This window comes from Ranitomeya variabilis, chromosome 5 (assembly GCF_051348905.1).
Source record: "Ranitomeya variabilis isolate aRanVar5 chromosome 5, aRanVar5.hap1, whole genome shotgun sequence".
In the NCBI taxonomy this organism is placed as follows: Eukaryota; Metazoa; Chordata; class Amphibia; order Anura; family Dendrobatidae; genus Ranitomeya; species Ranitomeya variabilis.
The window spans coordinates 56,765,360-56,791,984 of NC_135236.1; the positions used below are offsets into that span (position 1 = coordinate 56,765,360).

The 26,625-nt window shown below is 51.0% G+C and overlaps 1 protein-coding gene across 2 annotated transcripts; it reads left to right on the plus strand.

Moving 5' to 3' along the window:
* Positions 1 to 271: 271 nt before the first annotated feature.
* Positions 272 to 13,689, plus strand: RAVER1 (ribonucleoprotein, PTB binding 1). Of its 2 annotated transcripts, none has more exons than XM_077262052.1 (14): positions 272 to 553; positions 2,074 to 2,140; positions 3,246 to 3,709; positions 5,432 to 5,623; positions 5,714 to 5,849; positions 6,038 to 6,123; positions 6,323 to 6,434; positions 6,595 to 6,749; positions 10,855 to 10,942; positions 11,028 to 11,146; positions 11,373 to 11,450; positions 11,575 to 11,709; positions 11,800 to 11,883; positions 12,050 to 13,689. In XM_077262052.1, the coding sequence occupies exons 1-14, from the start codon at positions 275 to 277 to the stop codon at positions 12,194 to 12,196; spliced, it is 2,142 nt and encodes a 713-aa protein (XP_077118167.1). In that variant the 5' UTR covers positions 272 to 274; the 3' UTR covers positions 12,197 to 13,689. The 2 variants fall into 2 exon arrangements, with proteins under 2 accessions (XP_077118167.1, XP_077118168.1); XM_077262053.1 differs by having other exon boundaries at positions 273 to 553; positions 5,714 to 5,837.
* Positions 13,690 to 26,625: the final 12,936 nt, after the last annotated feature.

A 26,625-nucleotide genomic window follows, 5' to 3' on the forward strand; every position in this document is an offset into this window, starting at 1 on the left:
AGTTATGTCTCGGAGAGGAAAAAAAATAAGCAGAAAAAAACCCCAGAAAAATAACGCTGCGGTTGTATTCCATACGTCACTCCGCTCCGGGCGATAATTATCGGGCGATCTGGTCGCGCTGACGGCAGACGTCTGACTAGACTCAAGGTCTCTGTGCATCATGACGTCATCGGCAGCGCCCGCTCCTTGTGTCCAAGGTAACAGCAACTAGGGCGTGGCAGCGTCCGAAACGACCAATCAAAGCGAACCTCGCCGGCTGGTTTAAACTCGACCAATGAGCGTCCGCCTTCAGTGTTGTGCTCGCTCAGGTGCTGGGAGAGCGGAGGAGACGGGTGTGAGGCAGCTGCTGTCAGACATGGCGGCCGCCGGGTCCGTTAGAGCCGCCGGGACGGGGAGGGAAGACGAGGACGGGGAAGTGTTCCTGAGGGAGGAGGAGCGCGAGAGCCGGCTGGAGCCGCAGGAGGTCCGGAGCCGGGTGGAGAGGATGAAGCGGGAGGTGAAGAACCGGAGGAAGCTCCTCATCAAAGGGCTCCCGGGAGACGTCAGCAACCAGGTGGGAGAGCGAGCGGCGCGGGGCGGTCACGTGTCGCCTGCTGAGACTTTCTAGCTTGTTCCTTAACCCCTTCGCGGCCGGGCGGCTTTCTTCTCCTCTACCTCCTGGGTCATGTGACCTTCTGATGGCTCCTACTGGCGGCAGATGGAGCCGGGACACGCGGTTCTGGGGCTCCGCAGTGCTCGGGCTCCGCAGTGCTCGCTGCTCCTGGTGTCTGTTACTGTCTGCGGCGCTGACGGCAGAGATTGGCGGCTCGTCCCAAGTTGCTGACACCACCAGATGAGCTCACTGACATCAGCGCTGCAGACAATCGCACTGAGCAGCAGCGGAGACTCCACACTGGACCTGGGGAGGGTGGGTAATGCTTGGCTTGTTGCGAAAATTGATAACTGCAGCACAAGGCCGGGAGTTTCTGAAATCGGAGCCTTCCTCTTTAATAGCTGGGGTGGATGCGCTCTCCGATCCCGGCGTGATGTGTGAATTCCGTCCAGTATGTTCTCATTTTACTGCACCTTGTGTTTTCCCTAGTGGACAATTAATGGGTGACCCCTCTGTAGGGCGACCCCAGTAATGGCTCTGTACGAGCTCGTCCCATGCCGGCTGTAACGTCACGTACAGAGGTGCGGGAGTATACATGTATACCACCAGGGGAGGGCAGGCTTCTTCTATCCTGTTTGTCATCTGGTCACTGTCAGCACCCCCCAGTCTCTGCTGTAGCCCCCGCGTCGCTGTCGGCATCCCCGGGTCTCTGCTGTAGCCCCCGCGTCGCTGTCGGCATCCCCGGGTCTCTGCTGTAGCCCCCGCGTCGCTGTCGGCATCCCCGGGTCTCTGCTGTAGCCCCCGCGTCGCTGTCGGCATCCCCGGGTCTCTGCTGTAGCCCCCGCGTCGCTGTCGGCATCCCCGGGTCTCTGCTGTAGCCCCCGCGTCACTGTCGGCGCACCCCCAGGTCTCTGCTGTAGCCCCCGCATCACTGTCGGCACTCCCCCGGTCTCTGCTGTAGCCCCCGCATCACTGTCTGCACCCCCCGGTCTCTGCTGTAGCCCCCGCATCACTGTCTGCACCCCCCGGTCTCTGCTGTAGCCCCCGCGTCACTGTCGGCACCCCCGGTCTCTGCTGTGTCACTCTGCCCTGTGATCTCCATGTGCCTCTCTGTGGCCTCCTGACAATGGGCAAATTCCAGGCCCCTCTCCCCAGACCCGTGCTCGGTGCCAGTGCAGGGAGCCGCCCCCTCTAGGTGCCCCCCGGTCTGGGTGAAGTAGCCACAGCCCTTCTGGAAGCGTCGGGCACATGAGCTCAGTGACTGACAGCTGCTATTCTATTCCTATCCTGCCCTGGTGCGCTCAGTAAAAATAGGCCTGAGGGTCCTGGTGACACAAAATCTGCTCTGTCATTGGATGGATCAGCGGTGCCCCCCTATGATGGTTCTGAATTGTAGACATTGTGGATGCCACCCACCTTTCCTGCACTCCTGAGTGGCAGTTCTGATATTGTGAGTTAATGGCTTTTCTGTCTCCTTGTAGGAAGTCCACGATCTGCTGGGAGACTACGAGCTGAAATACTGTTTTGTCGATAAATACAAAGGAACCGGTAAGGAACGGAGGAAACATTGGGGCTCAACCTCGGGGTCCTGGGGTGCAGATCTACAGCCAAAGGGGCAACAATTGGGAACGAGCATCAGTGATCCATCGTTCTGTCAGTTCCTTGTGTAAGATTATCAGTTATCAAGAGAAGACGCCCATTTGTCACTTTTTTGGAGAACATAAGTCAGCAGCCCATCCCCCGGTGTAGACAGGAAGAGTGTCAGAGAATGAATGATCGTCCCATACTCCTATGTAGGAGCTGCTCCGCTCCTTATAAAAGTGCTTACCTGACTGCAGAGAAAGGGTTAATAAATAATTTCTTAAAGAAACACAAACTGGTAAAAAAAAAGTTGTACTCTCCCAGGTCCCTGCTGGTCTCTACAGTCCTGTACTGAGTTGTCTTTTCAGCCAATCACTGACTAGGGCGTGTCACTAATGCTGCCAGTGATTGGTTGACAGGATGGGACCGAAAATTAAAGACCTACAGGGACTGTAAGCGTCTAACAGGAGTTGTCGGGTCGTGTTGGGGACTGTTGCATTTTGTAAGTGTCGCTGGAGGGTCGCGTCATCAATCCAATATTGGGGTGCTCTGAGCCTGTGGGGATGACTGTCGGCGTGCCCTTTACTATGTGGGGCAGATCTTGGGCTTTATACACGAAGGTTGTTCCCCCTAATTTAATCTTGGTCCCCGGGTCCAGCTCTGGTCTCTACAGCTGCTCTCACTGTCTGCAGTGCTGCGTTGATGGCGCTGCAGCCAATCGCTGAGCTCACTGACTCTCACCACGACATCAGCGCTGCAGCCGATAACAGCACCGAGAGCAGCAGCCGTGGACCCGGGGTGATGAATGCAGTTTTTGTATAACAAATTGCAACCAGGGACCAAGACGTCATAAAATGGCGACAACCCCTTTAACAGGTGTCAGGTTTCCCCCTTTGTCCAGGCATGGTTGTCAGTGGCCTGACGTGAGTGTTGGCGGTACTAGAATGGCACAGTGTAAGGTGCACAGAGCAGGCCTGTGCTCGGCATGTGGGGGTCCGGAGCAGGGGGCACAGGGGTGACCTGTATTGTTGGTGTCACGGCTTACTAATGCCTTCTCTCTCCCCATGTGCAGCTTTCGTGACACTACTGAACGGAGAACAGGCAGAATCCACCATCCGCCGCTTCCACCACACGCGCCTGCGGGAGCGCGAGATCTCGGTCCAGCTGCAGCCCACGGACGCCCTGCTCTGCATCGCCAACCTGCCCTCCGGCTACACCCAGCAGCAGTTTGAGGACCTGGTGCGCCCCTTTGGTAATCTGGAGCGGTGCTTCCTGGTGTACAGCGGGGTGAGCGGGCAACCCAAGGGCTACGGGTTTGTGGAGTACATGAAGAAGGACTCGGCCTCTCGAGCCAAGTCGGATCTGCTGGGCCGACAACTGGGGACCCGCACGCTGTACGTCCACTGGTCCGACGTCAGCCAGCTCACCTACGAGCTGCTCCAGTCCCGCTGCCTGTGCGTGGAGCGTCTGCCGGAGAGCGACCTTGCCGAGCTGAAGGAGGCCTTCTCCAAAGTCTGCGCCCCTTCCTTCTGTCAGGTGGGCAGCGCTGGTCAGAGACGACTTGGTTTTGTGTCACTGTAGGATTAAGACTCCTATAAGACGATCTCTGCGGTGTCTGGAGCGGTCGCTGCCTTAGGACCGTGGTTATTCTGGGTGGGGGGCCTGGTTACCAGGGCTGTGGAGTCGGTAAGCCAAACCTCTGACTCCTGACGCCACCAAAATGGGCTCTGACTCTACGACTCCAACTCCACACCCCTGCTGGTTACCTTTTTACTTTTTAGTCTTTCCAATTTTAGTTCCTACTCGAGGTAAGGCTAGGACTAGCAGGGGGTCCGAAATGAGACTTTAGTGGCTCCTATTGGATGACAAGTGGTGGGAAAACGCTTATAGGGCTTTTTGTCTTAATGGGGTCTCCGGCAGCCATTTCCCTAAAGCCCATGGCTTCAGAAAGAGGGGCGGTGTTTGCGCACATTGGGATCTCGGCCAGGGGGAAGTGTGCCCCAAATGGAACAGGTGCCACCTGTGTTAGTCAGCACCTGCCTGTAATTGGAGCTAGCTCTAACCATTTAAATGCTGTTAGTCGACACATGACATGCGGTTACGTCGTGTCCCTGCCTTGGATGTGTGCTCACACCCCTAGTTTGCATTTTTCCCTGCAGATGATGGCTTAATTATTCAGTCATCATCTGCCTCTAACAGCCAACAGTTCAGCAGAGCCTGTGGACGTTTAACCTCTGACTGCGGCATATAACACACACTGGCAGGGGGGCACATCATTCCATGCACCCATCTGGCACTCCAGTGACATGATTGGTGGGGTGCTGATGGGTTACATGACATCCGGGGGGCTGCGGAAGACCTTCATGCTCGTCATGACAAATGTTGTATTAGAGCCAGCCTGGCATTCATACGAGACCATGATTTCTGCTATACATGGCTTCTGCTACACCTAGGAGGGATATCGGGCGATCGAAGCTTCATGTCCCCTAAGGGGACTGTTAACCCCTTTACGACCTTGGATGTATACTATGTCATATGTAACCTCCCCCTGCTGCTCCGGCGATGAACTCGCAACTTTTCCTGCACATGTCAGCTGATTTGATCAGCTGACATGTGCCTCTAACAGCCACGGGTTGAATCGCAATCCACCTGCGGTTAACGTTAAATGCCGCTGTCAATCTGACAGCAGCATTTAACATGATCTTGCCGGAAGCACGTAGCTAACTCTACCCATTGGCACCCGTGTCACATGTCCGCAGGTCGCCAATGGGTTGGCATGACATCCCAAGGTCTGCAGGAGACCCCTGTGATTGCCATTGCCAAACTGCTCTGAGGGCCGCCCTGTGGTTTGTACTCGTAGTCGATGAGTGTGTTGGCTACACAGAGGGCTTAAGACCCACTCTACTCTATGTAGCACAAGCGAGCAGATGATCGCACCTTCTAGTCTTCAATAACGGGTGATCAAAAGATCGTATCCACATCAAAATGGGATAAATAAAAACATCAGCTCGATGCAAAAGAAATAAGCCCTCACCCAACCCCAGAAAAAAGAACCTAGACGTGTGGTATCTACAAAGTAATAATGACAGCCGGAATCATAATGGCAGGTCAGTTTGAGCATTTGGTGAACATGTTAAAAAGAAAAATTGTGGAATTGGACCATGATAAAGAAAATGTTATAGAATGAAAAACGATTTTGTGCTTTGTTTGTTTTTTGTTTTTTTGAGGCTTTGAATATTTTTGTTCTGCTCTTTCCAGTTGGCCTATGGACAGGACGGTCAGTATAAAGGCTTTGCAGTCGTGGAATACGCCTCTGACATGGTGGCGGAAATAGTCCAGCAGCAGATGGATAATGCTATGGTGGCTGGGAGCCGCGTCCGGGTCTCCTTCTGCGCGCCGGGTCCTCCAGGGAGGAGCATGCTGGCAGCGTTGATCGCAGCACAAGCGACGGTGAGTGTGGCCAGGCCCGGGCACATGACCATTCTCCCACCATGACTAATGGGGCTTGGAATGATTTTCTATATTTCTTTATTTCAAAAGGCATTAAATCGTGGGAACGGCCTTCTACCCGAGCCCAACATCCTGCAGCTCCTGAACAGCCTGGGCTCTACAGCGACTCTGCAGCTCCTGCTCAATCCTCTGCTGAACGGAGGAAACAAGCAAGGTCTGCATCCTGGTAATGATGGCCACACGGGTGGCATGCTGGGAAGATGAAGGGGGCTCTCTAGATACTGGTGGTCTGCTCTGAGGATAAAAATCTGATCAGCGGGGTCGGACTTCAGCTGTCTGTTCAGGGATTGGTGACTGTATGACATGTATACAACAGCTGTGATGGAGAAGTCATCTCGTGTCTTATTATTCCAGGGCTCCTGGGTGCGGCCCCCGCTGTGTCCCTCCTCGCTAACCCTGCCCTGTCTACCACCCTCCTGCAGCTGGCACTGCAGGCACAGGTAGGTGACCGCTCCATAGGACTGGATATCTGCCAACTTTCAGATCCCTGTTCTATAACTATACCCTGGCCGTTCCTCGGGGGTGTGTCCTATGCAGCCAACCTCCCCGACCTGGAGGATGCAGTCATCTCCTGTTCTTCTCTTCAGTATCACTAAGTTGGTTTTTTTTGGTTTTTTTTTTTGTTTGTTTTTTTTGTAGAAACCAGGAATCCTGGGAGACTCCCCGCTGGCCGCCTTGTACGGAGCTCTGGGTCTGTCTCCTCAGCTCACACCTCCGTCAGGGAAATCACTACTTCCAGACCTCGCTTTAGGTAAAGTCTTCATCATATCTCAGACGTTGGGGGTGGAGGTGACGCTGGTCTTTGCTGTTCCACCTGAAGGCAAAAAAAATCTGTGTGAACTGCACTGGAAAGTTCTGCTGGCTATTTCTTTTTTTGGTATAGGTAACTATAAACTGTGTTTATGATCTAGGGGGCGCTCTTCCGGCTCTAGGCGTTTCTTCTGACCTGGGTGGTACGCTGCTGCAGCCATTTCCCGGACCACAGCTTCCTGAATGGGACAGCCCTCCTCCCACTCCTGTCTTGGGATCCTTGCTTGGTGGGCTACCAAAGTCTTCGGAGTCCGGGGTAAGTGTTCTGCTGACGGCAAAGTACAACTGAAAGTTTTTAGGGTCCTGCGGCAAGATGGGAGCTAAAGGAATATTTTTTGCATATTCCACACTACTAATGTTAGTAGTGTGTATGTGCAAAATTTGGTTGCTGTAGCTGCTAAAAATAAAGGGTTAAATGGCGGAAAAAATTGGCGTGGGCTCCCGCGCAATTTTCTCCGCCAGAATGGTAAAGCCAGTGACTGAGGACAGATATTAATAGCCAGGAGAGGGTCCATGGTTATTGGGGGGGCCCCCCCCCCCCTGGCTACAAACATCTGCCCTCAGCCACCCCAGAAAAAGGCACATCTGGAAGATGCGCCTATACCGGCACTTGGCCACTCTCTTCCCACTCCCGTGTAGCGGTGGGATATGGGGTAATGAAGGGTTAATGCCACCTTGCTATTGTAATGACACCTATCCATTATTAATCCAATTGTATGAAAGGGTTCAACACACATTATTAAAAATTATTTTAATGAAATAAACACACAAGGTTGTTTTAGTATTTTATTGCTCTCTCAATCCACCTGAAGACCCTCGCTTGGCAAAATAATAAACCCACAATATACATACCATCCGAGGATCTGACAGGTCCCACGATGTAAATCCTTCTGAAGGGGTTAAATCAATTTACAGGCAGGAGCTGCGCTAAAGCACTCGCTCGTGCCTGTAATCCCCCGGGTGCTGAAAGGAAAGCTGGGTGATCTGTACTTTGAGTTGCGGTGAGGCGCCCTCTGGTGGATTAACTTATATGAACTCGAGTGTGGGAACTTTTCCAAGGCTGCAGTTCATGAGAACATCCACCAGAGGGCGCATCACTGCAACTCAATGTAAGTACAGGTCACCCAGCTTTCCTTTCAGCACCCGGGAGTTACAGGCACGAGCACTTCTTTAGCACAGCTCCTGGCTGTAAAATGATTTAACCCCTTCAGAAGGATTTACATTTTGGACCTGACAGATCCTCGGATGGTATGTATATTGTGGGTTTATTATTTTGCCAAGCGAGGGTCTTCAGGTGGATTGAGAGAGCAATAAAATACTAAAACAACCTGTGTGTTTATTAAAAATTATTTTAATGAAATGTGTGTTTTTTTAACCCTTTCATACAATTGGATTAATAATGGATAGGTGTCATAATTGACGCCTCTCCATTATTAATCTGGCTTAATGTCACCTTACAATAGCAAGGTGGCATTAACCCTTCATTACCCCATATCCCACCGCTACACGGGAGTGGGAAGAGAAGTGGCCAAGTGCCAGAATAGGTGCATCTTCCAGATGTGCCTTTTCTGGGGTGGCTGGGGGGAGATGTTAATAGCCATGGGGGGGGCAATAACCATGGACCCTCTCCTGGCTATTAATATCTGCCCTCAGTCACTGGCTTTACCATTCTGGCGGAGAAAATTGTGCGGGAGCCCACGCCAATTTTTTCCGCCATTTAACCCTTTATTTTAGCAGCAACAGCAACCAAATTTTGCACATACACACTACTAACATTAGTAGTGTGGAATATGCAAAAAAAAAAAGGGGATATGAGATGGTTTACTGTATGTAACCATGCCTGAAATCATGTCGGGTTTGTGCAGGAGAAATGAAAAGCCGGCAATTGAATTCCCGACTTTTCACTAACACCGCTGCGTATTTCTCGCAAGTCACACTGCTGGTCCGTGTGGAATCTGTATTTTTCTCGCCCCCATAGACTTTCATTGGCGTATTATTTGCGCAAAATGCTGTCAAACGCAGCATGCTGCGATTTTCTACGGCCGTACAAGACCGTATATTACGGATGCGTAATATACGGCTGATAGGAGCAGCCCCATTGAGAATAATTGTGCCGTTTGTTTGGCGAGTTTTACGGATGTATTTTCTGCGCTCTTACGTCCGTAAAACTCGCTAGTGTGACTCCAGCCTTAGGGGATTGTCAAAAAGAAGGGGGGAGTTACTATATCCTACTACTCCCTGTCGTGCCCCTGCATTGCTCCTGTACTGGTGTGGTCCTATCCAAGCATTACCCATAACTGTTGTGTAGCCTCCCAACGCGTTTCTGTTCGTTCAGGGGGCAAAATTCAAAAAGCAATGTCTCATGAAACTTTTCTCCCCAGACAGGGGATTTTATATAATAGGCCAACCTACAGTGGGTACATGAAGTGTTCAGACCCCTTTAAATGTTTCTCTGTTTCATTGCAGCCATTTGGTGAATTCAAAAAAGGTAAATTTTTCACCTTGACTGGGAAAAAAAAAAAATAAATTTTTGCAAATTTAGTAAAAACGAAAAACTGAAGTATTACATGGTCATAAGTATTCAGACCCTTTGCTCAGACACTCATATGTAAGTCACATGCTGTCCATTTCCTTGTGATCCTCCTTGAGATGGTTCTACTCCTTCATTGGAGTCCAGCTGTGTTTAATTAAACAGATAGGACTTGATTTGGAAAGGCGCACACCTGTCTATATATATATATATAGCTCTATATAGCTCACAGTGCATGTCGGACCAAATAAGAATCATGAGGTCAAAGGAACTGGCCAAGGAGCTCAGAGACAGGATTGGGGCAAGGCACAGATCTGGTCAAGGTTACAACAGAATTTCTGCAGTACTCAAGGTACCTAAGAGCACAGTGGCCTCCATAATCCTTAAATGGAAGTTTGGGACCACCAGAAGTCTTCCTAGACCTGGCAGTCCAGCCAAAGTGAGCAATTGAGGGAGAAGAGCCTTGGTGAGAGAGGTAAAGAACCACCCCAAGATCACTGTGGCTGAGCTCCAGAGATGCAGTAGGGAGATGGGAGGATGTTCCACAAAGTCGACTATTACTGCAGCCCTCCACCAGTCAGGACTTTATGGCAGAGTGGCCCGACGGAAGCCTCTCCTCAGTGCAAGACATATGAAAACCGCACAGTTTGCTAAAAAACACATGAAGGACTCCCAGACTATGAGAAATAAGATTCTCTGGTCTGATGAGACGAAGATAGACCTTTTTGGTGATAATTGTAAGTGGTATGTGTGGAGAAAACCAGGCACTGCTCATCACCTGCCCAATACAATCCTAACAGTGAAACATGGTGGTGGCAGCATCATGCATTGGAGGTGTTTTTCAGCTGCAGGGACAGGACCACTGGTTGTCATTGAAGGAAACATGAATGTGGCCAAGTACAGAGATATCCTGGATGAAAACCTCTTCCAGAGTGCTCTGGACCTCAGACTTGACCGAAGGATAATCTTCCAACAAGACAATGACCCTAAGCACACAGCTAAAATAAAGTAGTGGCTTCAGAACAACTCTGTGACCATTCTTGACTGGTCCAGCCAGAGCCCTGACCTAAACCCAATTGAGCATCTCTATAGAGACCTGAAAATAGCGTCCACCAACGTTCACCATCCAACCTGACGGAACTGGAGAGGATCTGTAAGGAAGAATGGCAGAGGATCCACAAATCCAGGTGTGAAAAACTTGTTGCATCATTCCCATGAAGACTCCTGGCTGTACTAGCTCAAAAGGTGCTTCTACTCAATACTGAGCAAAGGGTCTGAATACTTATGACCATGTGAGATTTCAGTTTTTCTATTTTTTGCCAAAATTTTTTTTTTTTTTTCCAGTTAAGGCTACGTTCACATTTGCGTTGTGCGCCGCATGCGTCCTTTTTTTTTCCATTGATTTTGGACGCAGCAAAAATGCAACTTGCTGCGTCCTCTGCGCCCGGACGCGGGCGCCGCAGGGACGCATGCGGCGCAAAACGCAAGTGCGACGCATGTCCATGCGCCCCCATGTTAAATATAGGGGCGCATGACGCATGCGGCGACGCTGCGACCGCAAATGTGAACGTAGCCTTAGATGGGATGCAGCGTGTACATTAATGAGGGAAAAACGAACTCTTTTGAATTTATCAAATGGCTGCACTGACAGTGAAAAAATGTACAGGGGTCTGAATACTTTCCGTACCCACTGTATGGGGCACATGAGATGTCGCATGATGCTGTAAAATCTGAGTCCTAAGCTTTCTGTAGACATTTAAGGGCCTGTTCACGTGTTGCTTTTTGTGGGTCCTGATCACATCCGGGTCACTAACTCCCCGTCTTGTTACAGATGTCCCTCCTCGGAGAGCCCCCCAGGGACCTGAGCATTCATTCCGGTCCGTACACTAACTTCCACAGTCGGGTGGTCCCTGGCGCAGGTAGTGTGCACGTTGGTGGCTGAACGCACGGTTTTGTTGGTGGCATTGCACTGTCTGACACTCGCCCTCTTCCTCCTTCTTGTAGGGGCAACTAATAAGCCGGCACCTTACAAGCAGAAGACGTCAGGACAACGCGTCCCTCTCGCCTCTTTGCAGGAGTCCATGCTGACGCCCACGGACAACTTTCCCTTTGACTTGCAGGCTGTAAGGGGGATATAATGACTTCTATAGAAAGTGCTACCCTCTGGGGGGAACTCAAGCCAAGATGTCAGTTTCCTTAAAGGGGTTGTCTCATTCTGCATCTGAGCAGGATAGGTTGCCGAGCTGACATTCACCTAATGCAGAAATGTATGAGCCCCTTAAGGCTGGGGTTGTGTAATCCTTTTTTTTTTTTTTTTTTTTTTTTTTTTTTTTTTTCCCCCCCCCTCAGGAGCTGCACCCTTGTTCCTATTCCCAAGGCGGAGACCATATTTTGAGAAGCCTGAGTGACTACGAGCCCCGGAATAAGGTGAGTGTCGGCTTAGGGATGCAGCAGACTGGCACACCACCCCACCCCCACTGTGGGTACTACCGCTCTGCCAGTCCTGGCCACTACACACGGCTTGATCTGTTCTTTACATTGTACTCCGCAGATTTCCCCACCCTCCAGATTTCGTGGCCGGAGCAGCAGCATGCCCGCCCCTCTGCCTCCGTACACCGCCTTATCCCCGACTTCTTACTTCACCAATGGTTTGCAGGCTGGACTCCAGCAGACACACCTGAACAAAGTAAGGGCCCCTTTCCTTTCCAGTGTTGCGTCTTCCCATGATTTTTGCTTTTTGGATGGCTTATGTGACGTAACTAACCTGCTGTTACAGGCGCTGAGCCGGCGTCCGAGCAGTCCGGGGGGAGTCCCGTTAGATTATGAGGATCAGAGTCTGCCATCAGTAAGCTCTTGTAAGGCAAGTAACCATCCTTCCACCAGGAGGAGCCATTTTTGCACAATGCTGAGGTTGTAAATGGCAAATCTTAGTATGGAGAGTGGAGAAAGCATCCAAGTCTTCAGGGAGGGCAGATTACACTGGAGATCACCGCTTTCTTGTGCTAATTTTTTGTTTCCCTTCTTAGACGCCCATAGGAGCACAGAAGCGAGGTTTTTCACACTTAATCCCATCCCCTGAACCTAGCCCTGAGGGGGGCTACGTCGGACAGCACTCGCAAGGACTGGGCGGCCACTATGCAGACTCGTACATGAAGCGCAAGAGGATATTCTAGCTGCTTGTCCGCCTGCTGCTGCTGACTGCACCAAAGTGCCTGCTGCTCCATCACTTACATTATATTAAGGCTCTTAATGTGTGGTGAGGATTAACCCCTCAGCTGCTGACACCTTTTTAGCACTTGGGAGTTGACCCTCCTAAATGGTGTATCCTGTGCGTCGGGTTGGCCGGTCGCTCCCTTCGCCAGACTTGTATTAATTTTTTTTTTTTGTTCTTAAGTTTGCATTGTTTTTATTTAAGCTTTTACATGTAGTGTGCGTGGCTTCGGGCTTCATTTATTATAAGGGTTATTTAATTTCTATGTTTTTAATTGTATATACATTTTTATTTTTTTTTATTTTTTTTCTTGCTGCTCCAACTTCTTGCTTAGTTTCGTGTCTTGTCATTTTGTAATTCATGCTGGTGATAACGTTGCTTCTCTGAGCCAAACAAGTGTGCCAGCCACAGAGCTACCCAACTTCTTCTCTAAATATGACCTGTATACTTTTTAAAAGCAGTTTTTAGGATCCACCATGGAGGGATCCTGCCCGCATCTAATCCCCCTCCAATGCCACCCCTACCCTTCCTGGTGGCCATCAGCTAACACTGGCAAACCATGCAATCTCTGGAAAAAGCCGAGTGCTGCCATCAGACTAGGTGGCACATATCTAGCAAGCGGTGCCAGTGCTCCCAAGAAGTCATTGAGGCGTCTTCTGCCAGGTTCTTTCGGATGACCAATATGGTGGATGTATTGGTAAATGGATTTTCCATAAAAGTGGACATTTATGGTGGAAACCTGCTGACTTGACGCATTGGGATTTTTTATTTTTTTTTCCTGTATGAAATGGTAGAGGAGTTTTGGAAACTACCTCCATTGTTTTATGCCTCGTTCCAAAAAGTTTTGGCACCTCAAATTAGTTTCCCATTATGTTACAAAGAGGAATTTTTATTTATATTTTTATTTTTTTACTTTAAGAATTTTATTTGCTTGTATCTGGCGTAGGCCGGGTGAAATAAATGGTCTCTTTCCCCCCCCCCCCCCCCCCAACACGACTTTCTCCTGTCGCCCGACTGCACTAGTGTATGGAAAGTAGTGACGACTTTATCCCATAGAATTTATGCAATATCCATTTCCTCCCACTGCAGATCTGCTTCACTTGGGTATTAAATATTTTATTTTTCTGATTGGCCACATGTGACTTTCTCTGTTTTTCTGACCTTGTTTCCCGTCTCACGAGCTGGAAGTGACTTTTGTTGCAAGTAAAACGATTTATACCAAATCCATCGGCTTTATGGTCATTCACAGGTGTCGGGTTTTGTACAGATCTCCTTCAGTATCGCACCGTACAGGGGTTTTATTTATTTTCTTTTACACCACATGGGTAATATCTGTCCTATATAATATACCATACTTGTGCACTTTTTGGGCAGGCGGGTGGGACTGTATGTATAATATGTAACATAAGTGCGTGCAGTCTGTCTAAAAGCCACTTTGTGCAACTTTTTTTTTTTTTTTTAATAAAAACCCAAATGCAAGTTTGTCTTCTCCTGCCTCTGCGTTGCACTATTACAGGCTGCACATTGAGTTAACTGAGAATCCATCAGCGAGTGCATAGTGTATGGAGAGTTTGACTCTTAGGTCTTGTTCAGACTGCTTTTATTTCACGGTCTGTGTAGACGGCGGTGTCTGGACTGAGCACAAGTCTCCTAAACCAAGCATTACGGCCGTTCGTTCAGGTTGGGAGACTGTCAGTTTAGGCAATTGGAGTCCATTTATGGACTGTAAAATATGCCGGTCTAGACCCAGACGTATCCTTGTGAGCGCCTCGTAAATTGCCATGGATGGGGACAAGGGTTAATAACTCCCAGTCAGGATGAGCTCCCTGACGGATTCTCAGTTAACTCGTTAAGAAGCGAGCAGTTGATATTCTGGTCTGCCTTCTATAGCCTCTTGTATTGCACTAGTTTTTTTTTTTTTTTAATGTAACGATGGCAAAAAAAATGATTTTTGGACGAATACATGAGTGAGTTATCCAGTGATGAGGCTGAGACCAGTGTCCTTGTCTGATGTGCTCACTACTCGCTGATCATGCATCTCTGCGTTTGTGGGTTCCTTACATCAGAACCTTAAGTCCCCGTAGGGCTCCATGTCCTTTTGACAGGGGTTGTCCCATTGCAGCTATTTAGGGCACCTCCATAGCCTATGCCATAAATGTCAGTGATCCAAGCCCTACCGCTGAGACCACCACTAGACCATTTTATGGCATCTTATACCATCGGCTCAGTCCTCAACTGGATCTGTTTCCGTGTGACCAAAAACATGGCTGCCATTCATACACTAGCTGCCCATAACACTGGCCATTTTGCAGGCTGTTATCAGTTATTACAAGGTGATAAGTCACTAGTCCAGTTGTCTCCCCTTTGGTGTTGGGTCCTTTTGCTTGCATAATCTAGGTCACATGTGGGCAAAATACAGGGTATGTGTGACCATTTAGGTGTTCCGGAGTGTCGGCCTAACCCAGCAGAAAACGTTCCCTGGGACAGTTTGGATTCAACCTCCCCATTCATTCAGTCATGACAGATGGGGTCTGAGATCCAAGAAGTGTCTCATTCCATCTCCTCTACCTCCCTTATCCTCTACAATGGCCTTTGCTTCCCGTGCCTCCTCTGTGCCCCATCCAGACCCACGGTCCGACCTCCTTTCTGAATTTGACTCTCATCTTGATTCTGCTAAAGCTTTCAAGCTGCAGGACATGGACAGTCTGAAACCATCAATCAGACTCAGTCATGGAATAGGACTCCCCTACCCCAGAGCCAACTGCATCCTTTGTTGAAATGACCTCCCTGGGTGTTATCCAACCATAAGAAGTTTGGTGAGATATGCTTCCAGGATTTGGAGCACCTGGGAAAAATGTTTTCAAAGAACGTATGGATCTCCTGTTGTGAAACCTTCCTCCCTGTCCTAAACACGATCCTCCCTCTCCCAGGTGGCGCCTCCCTCAAGGACCCTACCAATTGACATATTGAATCACTGGCCAAGGCTGCTTCGCCTTGGATTCCAAATCTGTCTCCAGCTGAGCGAAGCTCCTTCGTCAAGGCATCCTTACGGGTGCTCCACCCAAAGATCTCGCTGATTAAGTTGCCCATGAGGGTAAATGCCTTTCTGCGTCTTTAGACGCTGCGGGTTCCTAGCTTCCAGCAACATTGTCGTTATTTGCAAAGTCTTATGGCTCATAGTTTGGAACGCAGAAGCAGCCTCAAAAAAATCCCACTAGCCTAACTTTCCAGGGCCTATGTGTCACGTACCCACTTCTCAACATGTGACTTGGGGTTGTGCCTGCAAGGGTTAATCTATCTCCTCTCACTCAGACCAGCATTCAACCTCTGTCCTATACTGTAATGGGAGCATAAATCACACACTGACACAGGCCACACACCCCGCCACCAGTCACCGAACACACGAGTGATGAGTCCCCGAAATATTACTACTGTCTGCCAATCAGCATGGTCACACACTTTAAGGCTATGGATTCTTTTAGAGCATACAAGGTTCAGACTTATTGAAGTTTTAAACTTTAATAGAAAAGGTACAGTGTTTACAATAAAAAGGGTATAAAATATGGGAATAAAAAGTGATAAACAAATATGCAAAAACAGTAATAAAATAAAGGGCTAAAACTTACAGAAATATCGGACTTTGCATTCTGGTTCTCTGTCCCTAAGGGAGGGAGAAATATGGAATGGCTCACATCAGCTTTCCAGGCTGCCCCCACATATGAACAACTGCCTTTGTGTGTAGGCCTAATTTATAGCGTCAACCTGGAGGTCAAATTTCGAGAGCAGCCTCTCGGGTTAATATTATAATTGTTGGTTTGTGACAGGACCATGGCCACTCCACCAATAAATATATTATTTTCTCTGAAGCTCTTTGTGTAACGTTTCTCATAGATAGTGTCAGGCTGTAACTGACATCTCTCTTCAAAAGAGCCAGAAGTTGTGAAATGTTTCCACTTTGTGGTTCTTAGCAAGGCCCCCATGGCGAGATTGGAGACAGGAGACTGCCTTCTCAGGATAACATATGATGTGACCCCCTGTGAGACCTACAGTCTCAGGACATATGTTAAATTACTGCTAGTCACACATCCATACCTATACATATTTCACTACACCTCCCTACTTATGAACGTGCATGGGGGTTGACTTACAGGTCAGCTCCCAAGCGCGTATCTGGTTCGGCCCCACCTTGGCGAGAAAGGCCATCAGCATTGCCATGATCGACTCCCTTCTTATGCTGAATTGTGAAATCGCATTGCTGTAATATCAGACTCCATCTAAGCAATTTCCCGTTGTCCCCAGCTACTCTGTTGAGCCAATTGAATGGGTTATGATCTGTGATCACGGTGAAGTTGCGCCCATAGAGGTATGGTTGCAGCTTCTGCAGAGCCCACACAATTGCCAAACATTCCTTCTCAATGGTGGCATAAGCCACTTCTCTGGGCAGGAGTTTCCTGCTTAGGCAAAGAATTGGGTGCTCCTCTCTTGTTGGTTCACCTGGCTGAGAACCGCACCTAGCCCATAGGTGCTGGCGTCCGTCTGCACTACAAATTTGCGAGTGAAATCTGGGGCCTGAAGGATGGGTGAACTAACCAATGCCAACTTTAGGGCAGAAAATGATTCCTCACACTGAGGACTCCAGGAGACAATTTGGGGAAGCTTCATCCTGGTCAGATCAGTTAACGGCTTGGCCAGAGCACTGTAGTTTGGTACAAACCTCCTATAGTAGCCAGCCATACCAAGGAAGGACAGTACCTGCTTCTTGGTTCGTGGGGTGGGCCAGGCCGTAATGGCTTCTACCTTCCCTAGCTCAGGTATTAGCAGTCCCCCCCACCCGGTGTCCTAGGTATTGTACTTCCCGCATGGCTACCTGACATTTCCCTGGCTTAGCAGTAAGGCTGCTTTCACACTAGCGTCGGCACGGGGCCGTCGCGCTGCGTCGGCCTGACGTACCGACGCATACTGTGAAGAAAATGCCCGACGTTGGCAGCGGAAGCAGTCTTAAGACGCTTTCGCTGCCCCATTGCAAGGTCTGGGGAGGAGGGGGCGGAGTTCCGGCCGCGCATGCGCGTTCGGAAATGGCGGTCCCGACACACAAAAAACGTTACATGTAACGGTTTTTTGTGCCGGCGGTGCGCCAAAACACGACGCAACCGTCGCACGAAGGTTGCGATGCGTGGCACTGCGTCGCTAATAAAAGTCTATGGAGAAAAAACGCATCCTGCAGACAACTTTGCAGGATGCGTTTTTTCTCCACAACGACGCATTGCGACGTGCAGTGCACAACGCTAGTGTGAAAGTAGCCTAAGACCTGCAGTTTAAAGCCTTTGCAACACCTGAGAAAGATGTACAAGGTGTTCCTCCCAAGAATTACTAAAAATGGCTATATCATTAAGATAAGCAACGGCAAAACCATCACATCCTTTCAATAAGTGATTGACCAACCTCTTTAAGGTGGCAGCGTCATTCTTCATACCAAATGGCATTACCAGAAACTCCTGGCGTGGCTTGTGTCAAGGAAATTCTCCTGAAAATTTTTTTTCCCATCAAACGCATGCGCACAAAAAATGCAAATGCATGCGAACGTTGCGTTTTTTATCCGTCGTAAGTTTGCATGTGTTTTGCCATGCGTTTCCGATTGCAGACGAAACCGTGAATGTGAACCTAGCCTTACATAGGGACCAACACCAAAACTTTCTGCCCTTCCTCATAGGCCCTCAATCTGCCATTACAGTCGTACCAGACCTTCTGGTTGATTTGGGACTGGGTCACGTTCTCATGAGCCAGGTTGCTCAGTTTTTGCATTCTCTCTCTGAGCCCCAGTACATATTCAACCACTGAGACTCCCGTAATTTTGGGTCCAAAAATAAAGATTAGCTGACAGCACAAACGGCAAAAGACCTTGATGGTTGAAACGACCTTGATGGTTGAAAAAAACCTTGATGGTTGAAACGTTGCATTTGGCACAATAAAGAGATATTTTTATTCACCTGGATCAGATGCTGTCCTTCACTTCAATTTATGGTATGTACTCCTCCCATAGTTTTGGGGTCGTCCTCCCAACAGTCCTTAATCAAATCAAGTGGCCCCCTGACCCTCCTCCCATAAACCAGTCAAAAGGAGGAGAATCCTGTAGACGCCTGGGGTACCTCTCTGTAAGCAAACAACAGATGGGGGAGGTACCGCTCCCAGTCTCTCCCTTCAGTCTCCACCAGCATTTTGAACATTTGTTTTAGTGTTCCATTAATACGCTCGCAGAGTCCGTTGGTTTGGGGATGATAGGCGCTGGCCACAACATGCAGAACTTGTATTCTTTCACAGAGGCTTTCCATCAGACTGGACATGAATTGGGTTCCCTCATCGGTTAACATTTCCCTGGGGAACCGACACGACAGTCAGTAAAGCATCCGCCACTTTGTCTGCTTGGATGGAGGACAGTGCCACAGCTTCCGGGTATCGTGTAGCATAGTCCACCACTGTGAGGATGTACTTTTTGCCAGAGTTGCTAGGGATTGCAAGTGGCCCTATGATATCCACAGCCACTCGCTGGAAAGGCTCATCGATCACAGGCAGTGGTATCAATGGAGCTTTCTGTATATTCCCGGACTTTCCCACTCTCTGACAAACTACACATGATCGACAGTAAGGCTGGGGTCACACATGCGAGTTTTACGGACGTAAGAGCGCAGAAACTACGTCCGTAAAACTCGCATTACATACGGCACAATTATTCTCAATGGGGCTGCTCCTATTAGCCGTATATTACGGTTCAGTAATATACGGCTTTCTACGGCCGTACAAAATCGCAGCATGCTGCGTTTGTCAGCGTATTGCGCAAAAAAATCGCCAATGAAAGCCTATGGGGGCGAGAAAAATACGGATTCCACACGGACCAGCAGTGTGACTTGCGAGAAATACGCAGCGGTGTTAGTGAAAAGTCGGGAATTCAATTGCCGGCTTTTCATTTCTCCTTCACAAACCCGACAGGATATGAGACATGATTACATACAGTAAACCATCTCATATCCCCTTTTTTTTTTGCATATTCCTCACTACTAATGTTAGTAGTGTGTATGTGCAAAATTTCAGCGCTGTAGCTGCTAAAATAAAGGGTTAAATGGCAGAAAAAATTGGCGTGGGCTCCCGCGCAATTTTCTCCGCCAGAGTGGTAAAGCCAGTGACTGAGGGCAGATATTAATAGCCAGGAGAGGGTCCACGGTTATTGTCCCCCCCGTGGCTAAAAACATCTGCCCCCAGCCACCCCAGAAAAGGCACATCTGGAAGATGCGCCTATTCTAGCACTTGGCCACTCTCTTCCCACTCCCTGTAGCGGTGGGATATGGGGTAATGAAGGGTTAATGCCACCTTGCTATTGTAAGGTGACATTAAGCCAGATTAATAATGGAGAGGCGTCAATTATGACACCTATCCATTATTAATCCAATTGTATGAAAGGGTTAAAAAACACACACACACATGATTTAAAAGTATTTTAATGAAATAAACACAGCGGTTGTTTTAATAATTTATTGCTCTCTCAATCCATTTGCAGGCCCTCGCTTGGCAAAATAATAAACGCACAAGATACATACCTTCTGATGTCCGATCACGTCCCACGAGGTAATCCATCTGAAGGGGTTAACTAATATTACAGGCACGAGCTGCGATAAACCACTCGCTCGTGCCTGTAATCCCCGGGTGCTGAAAGGAAAGCAGAGTGATCTATACTTACATTCAGTCGCGGTGATGCGCCCCTGGTGGATGTTCTCATGAACTGCAGCCTGGGAACTTTTTCCCATGCTCCAGGTCATATGAGGACATCCACCAGGGGGCGCATCACCGCGACTGAAGGAAATGTAGGTCAATGACCTACATTTCATTCATTCTCCGGGGAATTACAAGCACGAGCACCGCTGCATTTAGCAGGGCTCCTGCCTGTAATATTAGTTAACCCCTTCAGATGGATTACTTCGTGGGAGGAGACGGTTCACCAGAAGGTATGTATCTTGTGTGTTTATTATTTTGCCAAGCGAGGGCCTGCAAATGGATTGAGAGAGCAATAAATTATTACAACAACCGCTGTGTTTATTTCATTAAAATACTTTTAAATCATGTGTGTGTGTGTTTTTTAACCCTTTCAAACAATTGGATTAATAATGGATAGGTGTCATAATTGACGCCTCTCCATTATTAATCTGGCTTAATGTCACCTTACAATAGCAAGGTGGCATTAACCCTTCATTACCCCATATCCCACCGCTCCAGGGAGTGGGAAGAGAGTGGCCAAGTGCCAGAATAGGCGCATCTTCCAGATGTGCCTTTTCTGGGGTGGCTGGGGGCAGATGTTTTTAGCCACGGGGGGGGGGGGGGGGGGGAGGCGCCAATAACCATGGACCCTCTCCTGGCTATTAATATCTGCCCTCAGTCACTGGCTTTACCATTCTGGCGGAGAAAATTGCGCGGGAGCCCACACCAATTTTTTCTGCCATGTAACCCTTATTTTAGCAGCTACAGTCCCCACATTTTGCACATACACACTACTAACATTAGTAGTGTGGAATATGCAAAAAAAAGGGGATATGAGATGGTTTACTGTATGAAAACCATGTCTCATATCATGTCGGGTTTGTGCAGGAGAAATGAAAATCCGGCAATTGAATTACCGGCTGTTCACAGATATCGCGCTGAATGAAATATAAATACAGAATATATATATATGTGTCTCAATGACATATATATATATATATATATATATATATACTGTATATATGTTTTCCCGAACATTTGAGCACATAAATCCATTAGATGTCGGTTTTGCAAGCCTGCGCGAAAATCTCGCAGTACGGATGCCATACGGATTACATACGGAGGATGCCATGCGCAAAATACGCTGACACACCCTGACTACGGATCAATATTTTGGGAACATTTCGCCGTATTACGGCCGTAGTACGGATGTATAATACGTGGCGTATTGTCTTACGCCAAGTGTGACCCCAGCCTAATTGGCAATATCTGTCCCCATCTTGGGCCAATAGAAGTTATATGTCAGGCGAGCTTTAGGGTATGTGCACACGTCAGGACTTCTTGCAGAAATTTCCTGAAGAAAACCGGAAATTTTCTGCAAGAAATCTGCATTTTTGTTTTGCATTTTTTTCCCGTTTTTTTTTAGCATTTTGCAAGTGTAATTAGCTTGCAGAATGCTAAAGTTTTCGAAGCGATCTGTAGCATCCCTTGGAAAACTGACTGAGTGACAGGTTGGTCACACTTGTCAAACATACTGTTTGACAAGTGTGACCAACTTTTTACTATAGATGCTGCTTATGCAGCATCAATAGTAAAAAGATATCATGTTAAAAATAATAAAAAAAATAAAAAAATGGTTATACTCACCTGCAGACAGCCGATCTCCTCAGCGGCGTCCGTTCCTATAGATGGTGTGTGCAGGACCTTCGATGACGTCGCGGTCACGTGAGCGGTCACATGAGCGCTCACGCGACCAATCACAAGACAGCGACGTCATCGCAGGTCCTTCACACAGAGCATCTATAGGAACGGAAGAGAGAGCATGCAGCGCTGAGAGGCGGGAACACTGCGGGGGCCATCGAAGGTGAGTATATCACTATTTTTTATTTTAATTCTTTTTTTTATGACCAATTATATGGTGCCCAGTCCGTGGAGGAGAGTCTCCTCCTCCACCCTGGGTACCAACCGCACATGATCCGCTTACTTCCCGCATGGTGGGCATAGCCACATGCGGGAAGTAAGCAGATCAATGCATTCCTAGGTGTGCCGAATCCCCGCAATTCCGCAAATTTAATGAACATGTTGCTTTCCGCGATGCGATTTTTTGGCAGAAAAAAATGCAACATTTGCACAAAAAATGCGGAATACCCTGAAAATAATGGGAGGCATATGTTATTGGTTTTTTTCGTGGTTTTTTTGCATTTTTATCACGTTTTTATAGCGAAAAAAACGCAAAAAATACTGAACGTGTGCACATGGCCTCAGTCTTTTGTATTCCAAGGAGTCCGGCCAGAGGGATTTCATGGGCAATTCTCAATAATTGTTCCCTAAATGGATAAGGAACGACCAGCCGCTTTTCACAGTCCCTAGGTCCTGTGGTATCCGTGGGGATAGTCTCTGTATACCGTCTGCCCTGGTCCCAGTATACTCTCTTTATCAGAAGCAACAGGGGGTCCGTCTGCAAGATATCTGAGCTTCTCCAGACTGACATCTGTCTGCAGGGCCTCCTGGAAGCTCTGACGGTCAGCCTGCAGGCCCTGGCCTAGTGTGACTGCCAGGCCCTGGTCTGAAGATGAGTCTTCAGTGTCGGTTATCAGGGACCTTGGTGGGTCTGCCATGTGAGGAGACTCCAGGGCCACAGTATGGGCCTCCTGTCCTGGCAGTTCTGTCTGAGACTCATCCTCTAATCTCTGGGGTTGAGTCTGAGCCGCAGCCTGACTCCGGGTCACAGCTGCCCCATTCGTATAGTCCTGTGCATTGGGACATTTTCCCTCCTCACACGGGATCCCAGGTTCGTCACTTGCTTCTGTAGCACCCCACCCGCCGCAGGGCCGAGGGGTACCCGGTACCGGGCCTCTGAGTCTCTGCTCTGGGGTTGTCACGGTGGCTAGACCCGGTCCGTGACCCTGCTGAGGGGCGCACAGTAATAGATGTAGATGGTGATGATGGTGAAGTGCCGGTCGCAGAAAATAACGAGGACACCAGGGTGCAGTCTCTTTACTGAAGATCTCTGGGTCCTCAGTCCGGAATCCGGATAACCAGGCTGCGCAAGTCCGGACGGTCCAATGGCACCTCCAGAGTTCTCTTTACAGGTGGAAATCTGTGCCTTCCTGCTAGCGCTGTGTGTTGTGGTCCTTCCCTGCTGTGCTTACGGAAAGTCCCCACAACTGTTGTGTCTGTTTCTTAAGTTCCCTCACAACTCGATTAGATGATGTTCTGCTAATCTTCCGTCCCTCCCTGATGTTACGGTTAGGACGGCATCCGTTTGACGGGTAGGCTCGGAGCTCTTCCGGGACCCTAGAGTCGCCCCTCTCCACAAGTTGCCCCCCAAGACTGCATAGGTGATTTAGGTGAGACAGCCCGCCTGAGACTGACTGTCCTGCCGTAGGTTCGAAGTATTGCCTGAAGCTGTATATAGAAATACTTCCTTCGGCGTTCCGGCCACCGGTTGTTGCGCCTCAGTAGGATGTTGCCTCGGTCTTACAGCACGACTCCTACTGGTATTCTCCTTCTTGCTTTGATCTCGTTTCTCACTCAGCACAATCTATCTCGCTTCCAATCCTTCCTTGGGCACCGCCGCTATACTGTGCAGGCACGGTCCCGTTACGTTCTCTCAGGTTGCCAAGCCTCTGTCAGGATCCCACCCCTGACAGGGGCCCTACCGAATCTTCCCCTGCAACACCCTCTGCCACAAGGTGTTGCCTGGTTCCAACCCAGTCAGCTTTCTGCCTAACTTCCTGCCTGACCCCCAGTTTTACCAGTGTGTGGAGAGTGGCCTAGTAAATAGAACCCTTAGCTCCCCCTGGAGGCCCGGCGGTGAAATGTATTGGTGTCTGTGATACCTGATCAGATGAACTCCTTCAGTGCCATCAGACGTACCATAGCTCCCCTTAGTGGCGGAGCCACAGTACTGCAACGACCAGGACTCTGGGGCGCTGCACTTCCACCTTCTCTGTATCATTTACTTGTGAGGGGGGGATAAATTGGGACACCATCCTCCCCAGGTCCGTGCCTAGCAACACATTGGTGGGAATAGCCTCTGATACTCCCACTTCTCTCAGTCCCTTCCCTGCTCCCCAGTCCAGGTACACACGGGCCATGGGTACGGCCGGGCTGACCCCTCCAATCCCGGTTATAGACATAGTCTTTCCTGGTATGATATCGGCAGGGTTTATCATAGTCACCTCTGCCCCAGTGTCCCTGAGACCAATGGTGACTTTATTGCCAACAGTGACAGGTTATAATAATAACTAGATGGCAGCCCGATTCTAAAGAATCGGGAGTCTAGAATCCATATATACTTTATTTATTCAAATGTAAGAATAATTTGGTGGGCGGGGACCCTCGGCCTCAGATTTGGTTGGTGGGGCCCCTCGGCCTCCGATTTGGTGGGCGGGGACCCTCGGCCTCCGATTTGGTGGGCGGGGTCCCTCGGCCTCCAATTTGGTGGGCGGGGACCCTCGGCCTCCGATGTGGTGGGCGGGGACCCTCGGCCTCCGATGTGGTGGGCGGGGACCCTCGGCCTCCGATGTGGTGGGCGGGGCCCCTCGGCCTCCGATGTGGTGGGCGGGGCCCCTCGGCCTCCGATTTGGTGGGCGGGGACCCTCGGCCTCCGATTTGGTGGGCGGGGACCCTCGGCCTCCGATTTGGTGGGTGGGGACCCTCGGCCTCCGATTTGGTGGGCGGGGACCCTCGGCCTCCGATTTGGTGGCGGGGACCCTCGGCCTCCGATTTGGTGGGTGGGGCCCCTCGGCCTCCGATTTGGTGGGCGGGGCCCCTCGGCCTCCGATTTGGTGGGCGGGGCCCCTCGGCCTCCGATGTGGTGGTCGGGGCCCCTCGGCCTCCGCTTTGGTGGGCGGGGCCGGGCCACTCGGCCTCCGCTTTGGTGGGCGGGGCCGCTCGGCCTTCGATTTGTTGGGCGGGGCTCCTCGGCCTCCGATTTGGTTGGCGGGGCCCCTTATCCTCCGATTTGGTGGGCGGGGACTCTCGGCCTCCGATTTGGTGGGCGGGGACCCTCGGCCTCCGATTTGGTTGGCGGGGCCCCTCGGCCTCCGATTTGGTGGGCGGGGCCCCTCGGCCTCCGATTTGGTGGGCGGGGCCCCTCGGCCTCCGATTTGGTTGGTGGGGCCCCTCGGCCTCCGATTTGGTGGGCGGGGACCCTCAACCTCCGATTTGGTGGGCGGGGACCCTCAGCCTCCAATTTGGTGGGCGGGGACCCTCGGCCTCCGATTTGGTGGGCGGGGACCCTCGGCCTCCGATTTGGTGGGCGGGGACCCTCGGCCTCCGATTTGGTGGGCGGGGACCCTCGGCCTCCGATTTGGTTGGTGTGGACCCTCGGCCTCCGATTTGGTGGGCGGGGACCCTCGGCCTCCGATTTGGTTGGTGTGGACCCTCGGCCTCCGATTTGGTGGGCGGGGACCCTCGGCCTCCGATTTGGTGAGCGGGGCCCCTCGGCCTCCGATTTGGTGGGCGGGGACCCTCGGCCTCCAATTTGGTGGGCGGGGACCCTCGGCCTCCGATTTGGTGGGCGGGGACCCTCGGCCTCCGATTTGGTGGGCGGGGACCCTCGGCCTCCGATTTGGTGGGCGGGGACCCTCGGCCTCCGATTTGGTGGGCGGGGCCCCTCGGCCTCCGCTTTGGAGGGCGGGGCCGGGCCCCTCGGCCTCCGCTTTGGTGGGCGGGGCCGCTCGGCCTTCGATTTGTTGGGCGGGGCTCCTCGGCCTCCGATTTGGTTGGCGGGGCCCCTCGGCCTCCGATTTGGTGGGCGGGGCCCCTCGGCCTCCGATTTGGTTGGTGGGGCCCCTCGGCCTCCGATTTGGTGGGCGGGGACCCTCGGCCTCCGATTTGGTGGGCGGGGACCCTCGGCCTCCAATTTGGTGGGCGGGGACCCTCGGCCTCCGATTTGGTGGGCGGGGACCCTCGGCCTCCGATTTGGTGGCGGGGACCCTCGGCCTCCGATTTGGTGGGCGGGGCCCCTCGGCCTCCGATTTGGTGGGCGGGGCCCCTCGGCCTCCGATGTGGTGGGCGGGGCCCCTCGGCCTCCGCTTTGGTGGGCGGGGCCAGGCCCCTCGGCCTCCGCTTTGGTGGGCGGGGCCGTTCGGCCTTCGATTTGGTGGGCGGGGCTCCTCAGCCTCCGATTTGGTTGGCGGGGCCCCTCGGCCTCCGATTTGGTGGGCGGGGACTCTCGGCCTCCGATTTGGTGGGCGGGGACCCTCGGCCTCCGATTTGGTGGGCGGGGACCCTCGGCCTCCGATTTGGTGGGCGGGGACCCTCGGCCTCCGCTTTGGTGGGCGGGGCCCCTCAGCCTCCGATTTGGTGGGCGGGGCCTCTCGGCCTCCGATTTGGTGGGCGGGGCCTCTCGGCCTCCGATTTGGTGGGCGGGGTCCCTCTGCCTCCGATTTGGTGTGCGGGGACCCTCGGCCTCCGCTTTCGTTGGCGGGGCCCCTCGACCTTCGATTTGGTGGGCGGGGCCCCTCGGCCTCCGATTTGGTTGGTGGGGCCCCTCGGCCTCCAATTTGGTGGGCGGGGACCCTCGGCCTCCAATTTGGTGGGCGGGGACCCTCGGCCTCCGATTTGGTGGGCGGGGACCCTCGGCCTCCGCTTTGGTGGGTGGGGCCCGTCGGCCTCCAATTTGGTGGGCGGGGCCCC

Excerpts from the sequence above, each read along its gene's own strand:
- RAVER1 (XM_077262052.1), top strand. The coding sequence starts at position 275 with ATGAGCGTCCGCCTTCAGTGTTGTGCTCGCTCAGGTGCTGGGAGAGCG. Across the intron at positions 554-2,073 it reads CGGGAGACGTCAGCAACCAG|GAAGTCCACGATCTGCTGGG; the intron begins GTGGGAGAGCGA and ends GTCTCCTTGTAG. Across the intron at positions 2,141-3,245 it reads CGATAAATACAAAGGAACCG|CTTTCGTGACACTACTGAAC; the intron begins GTAAGGAACGGA and ends CCCCATGTGCAG.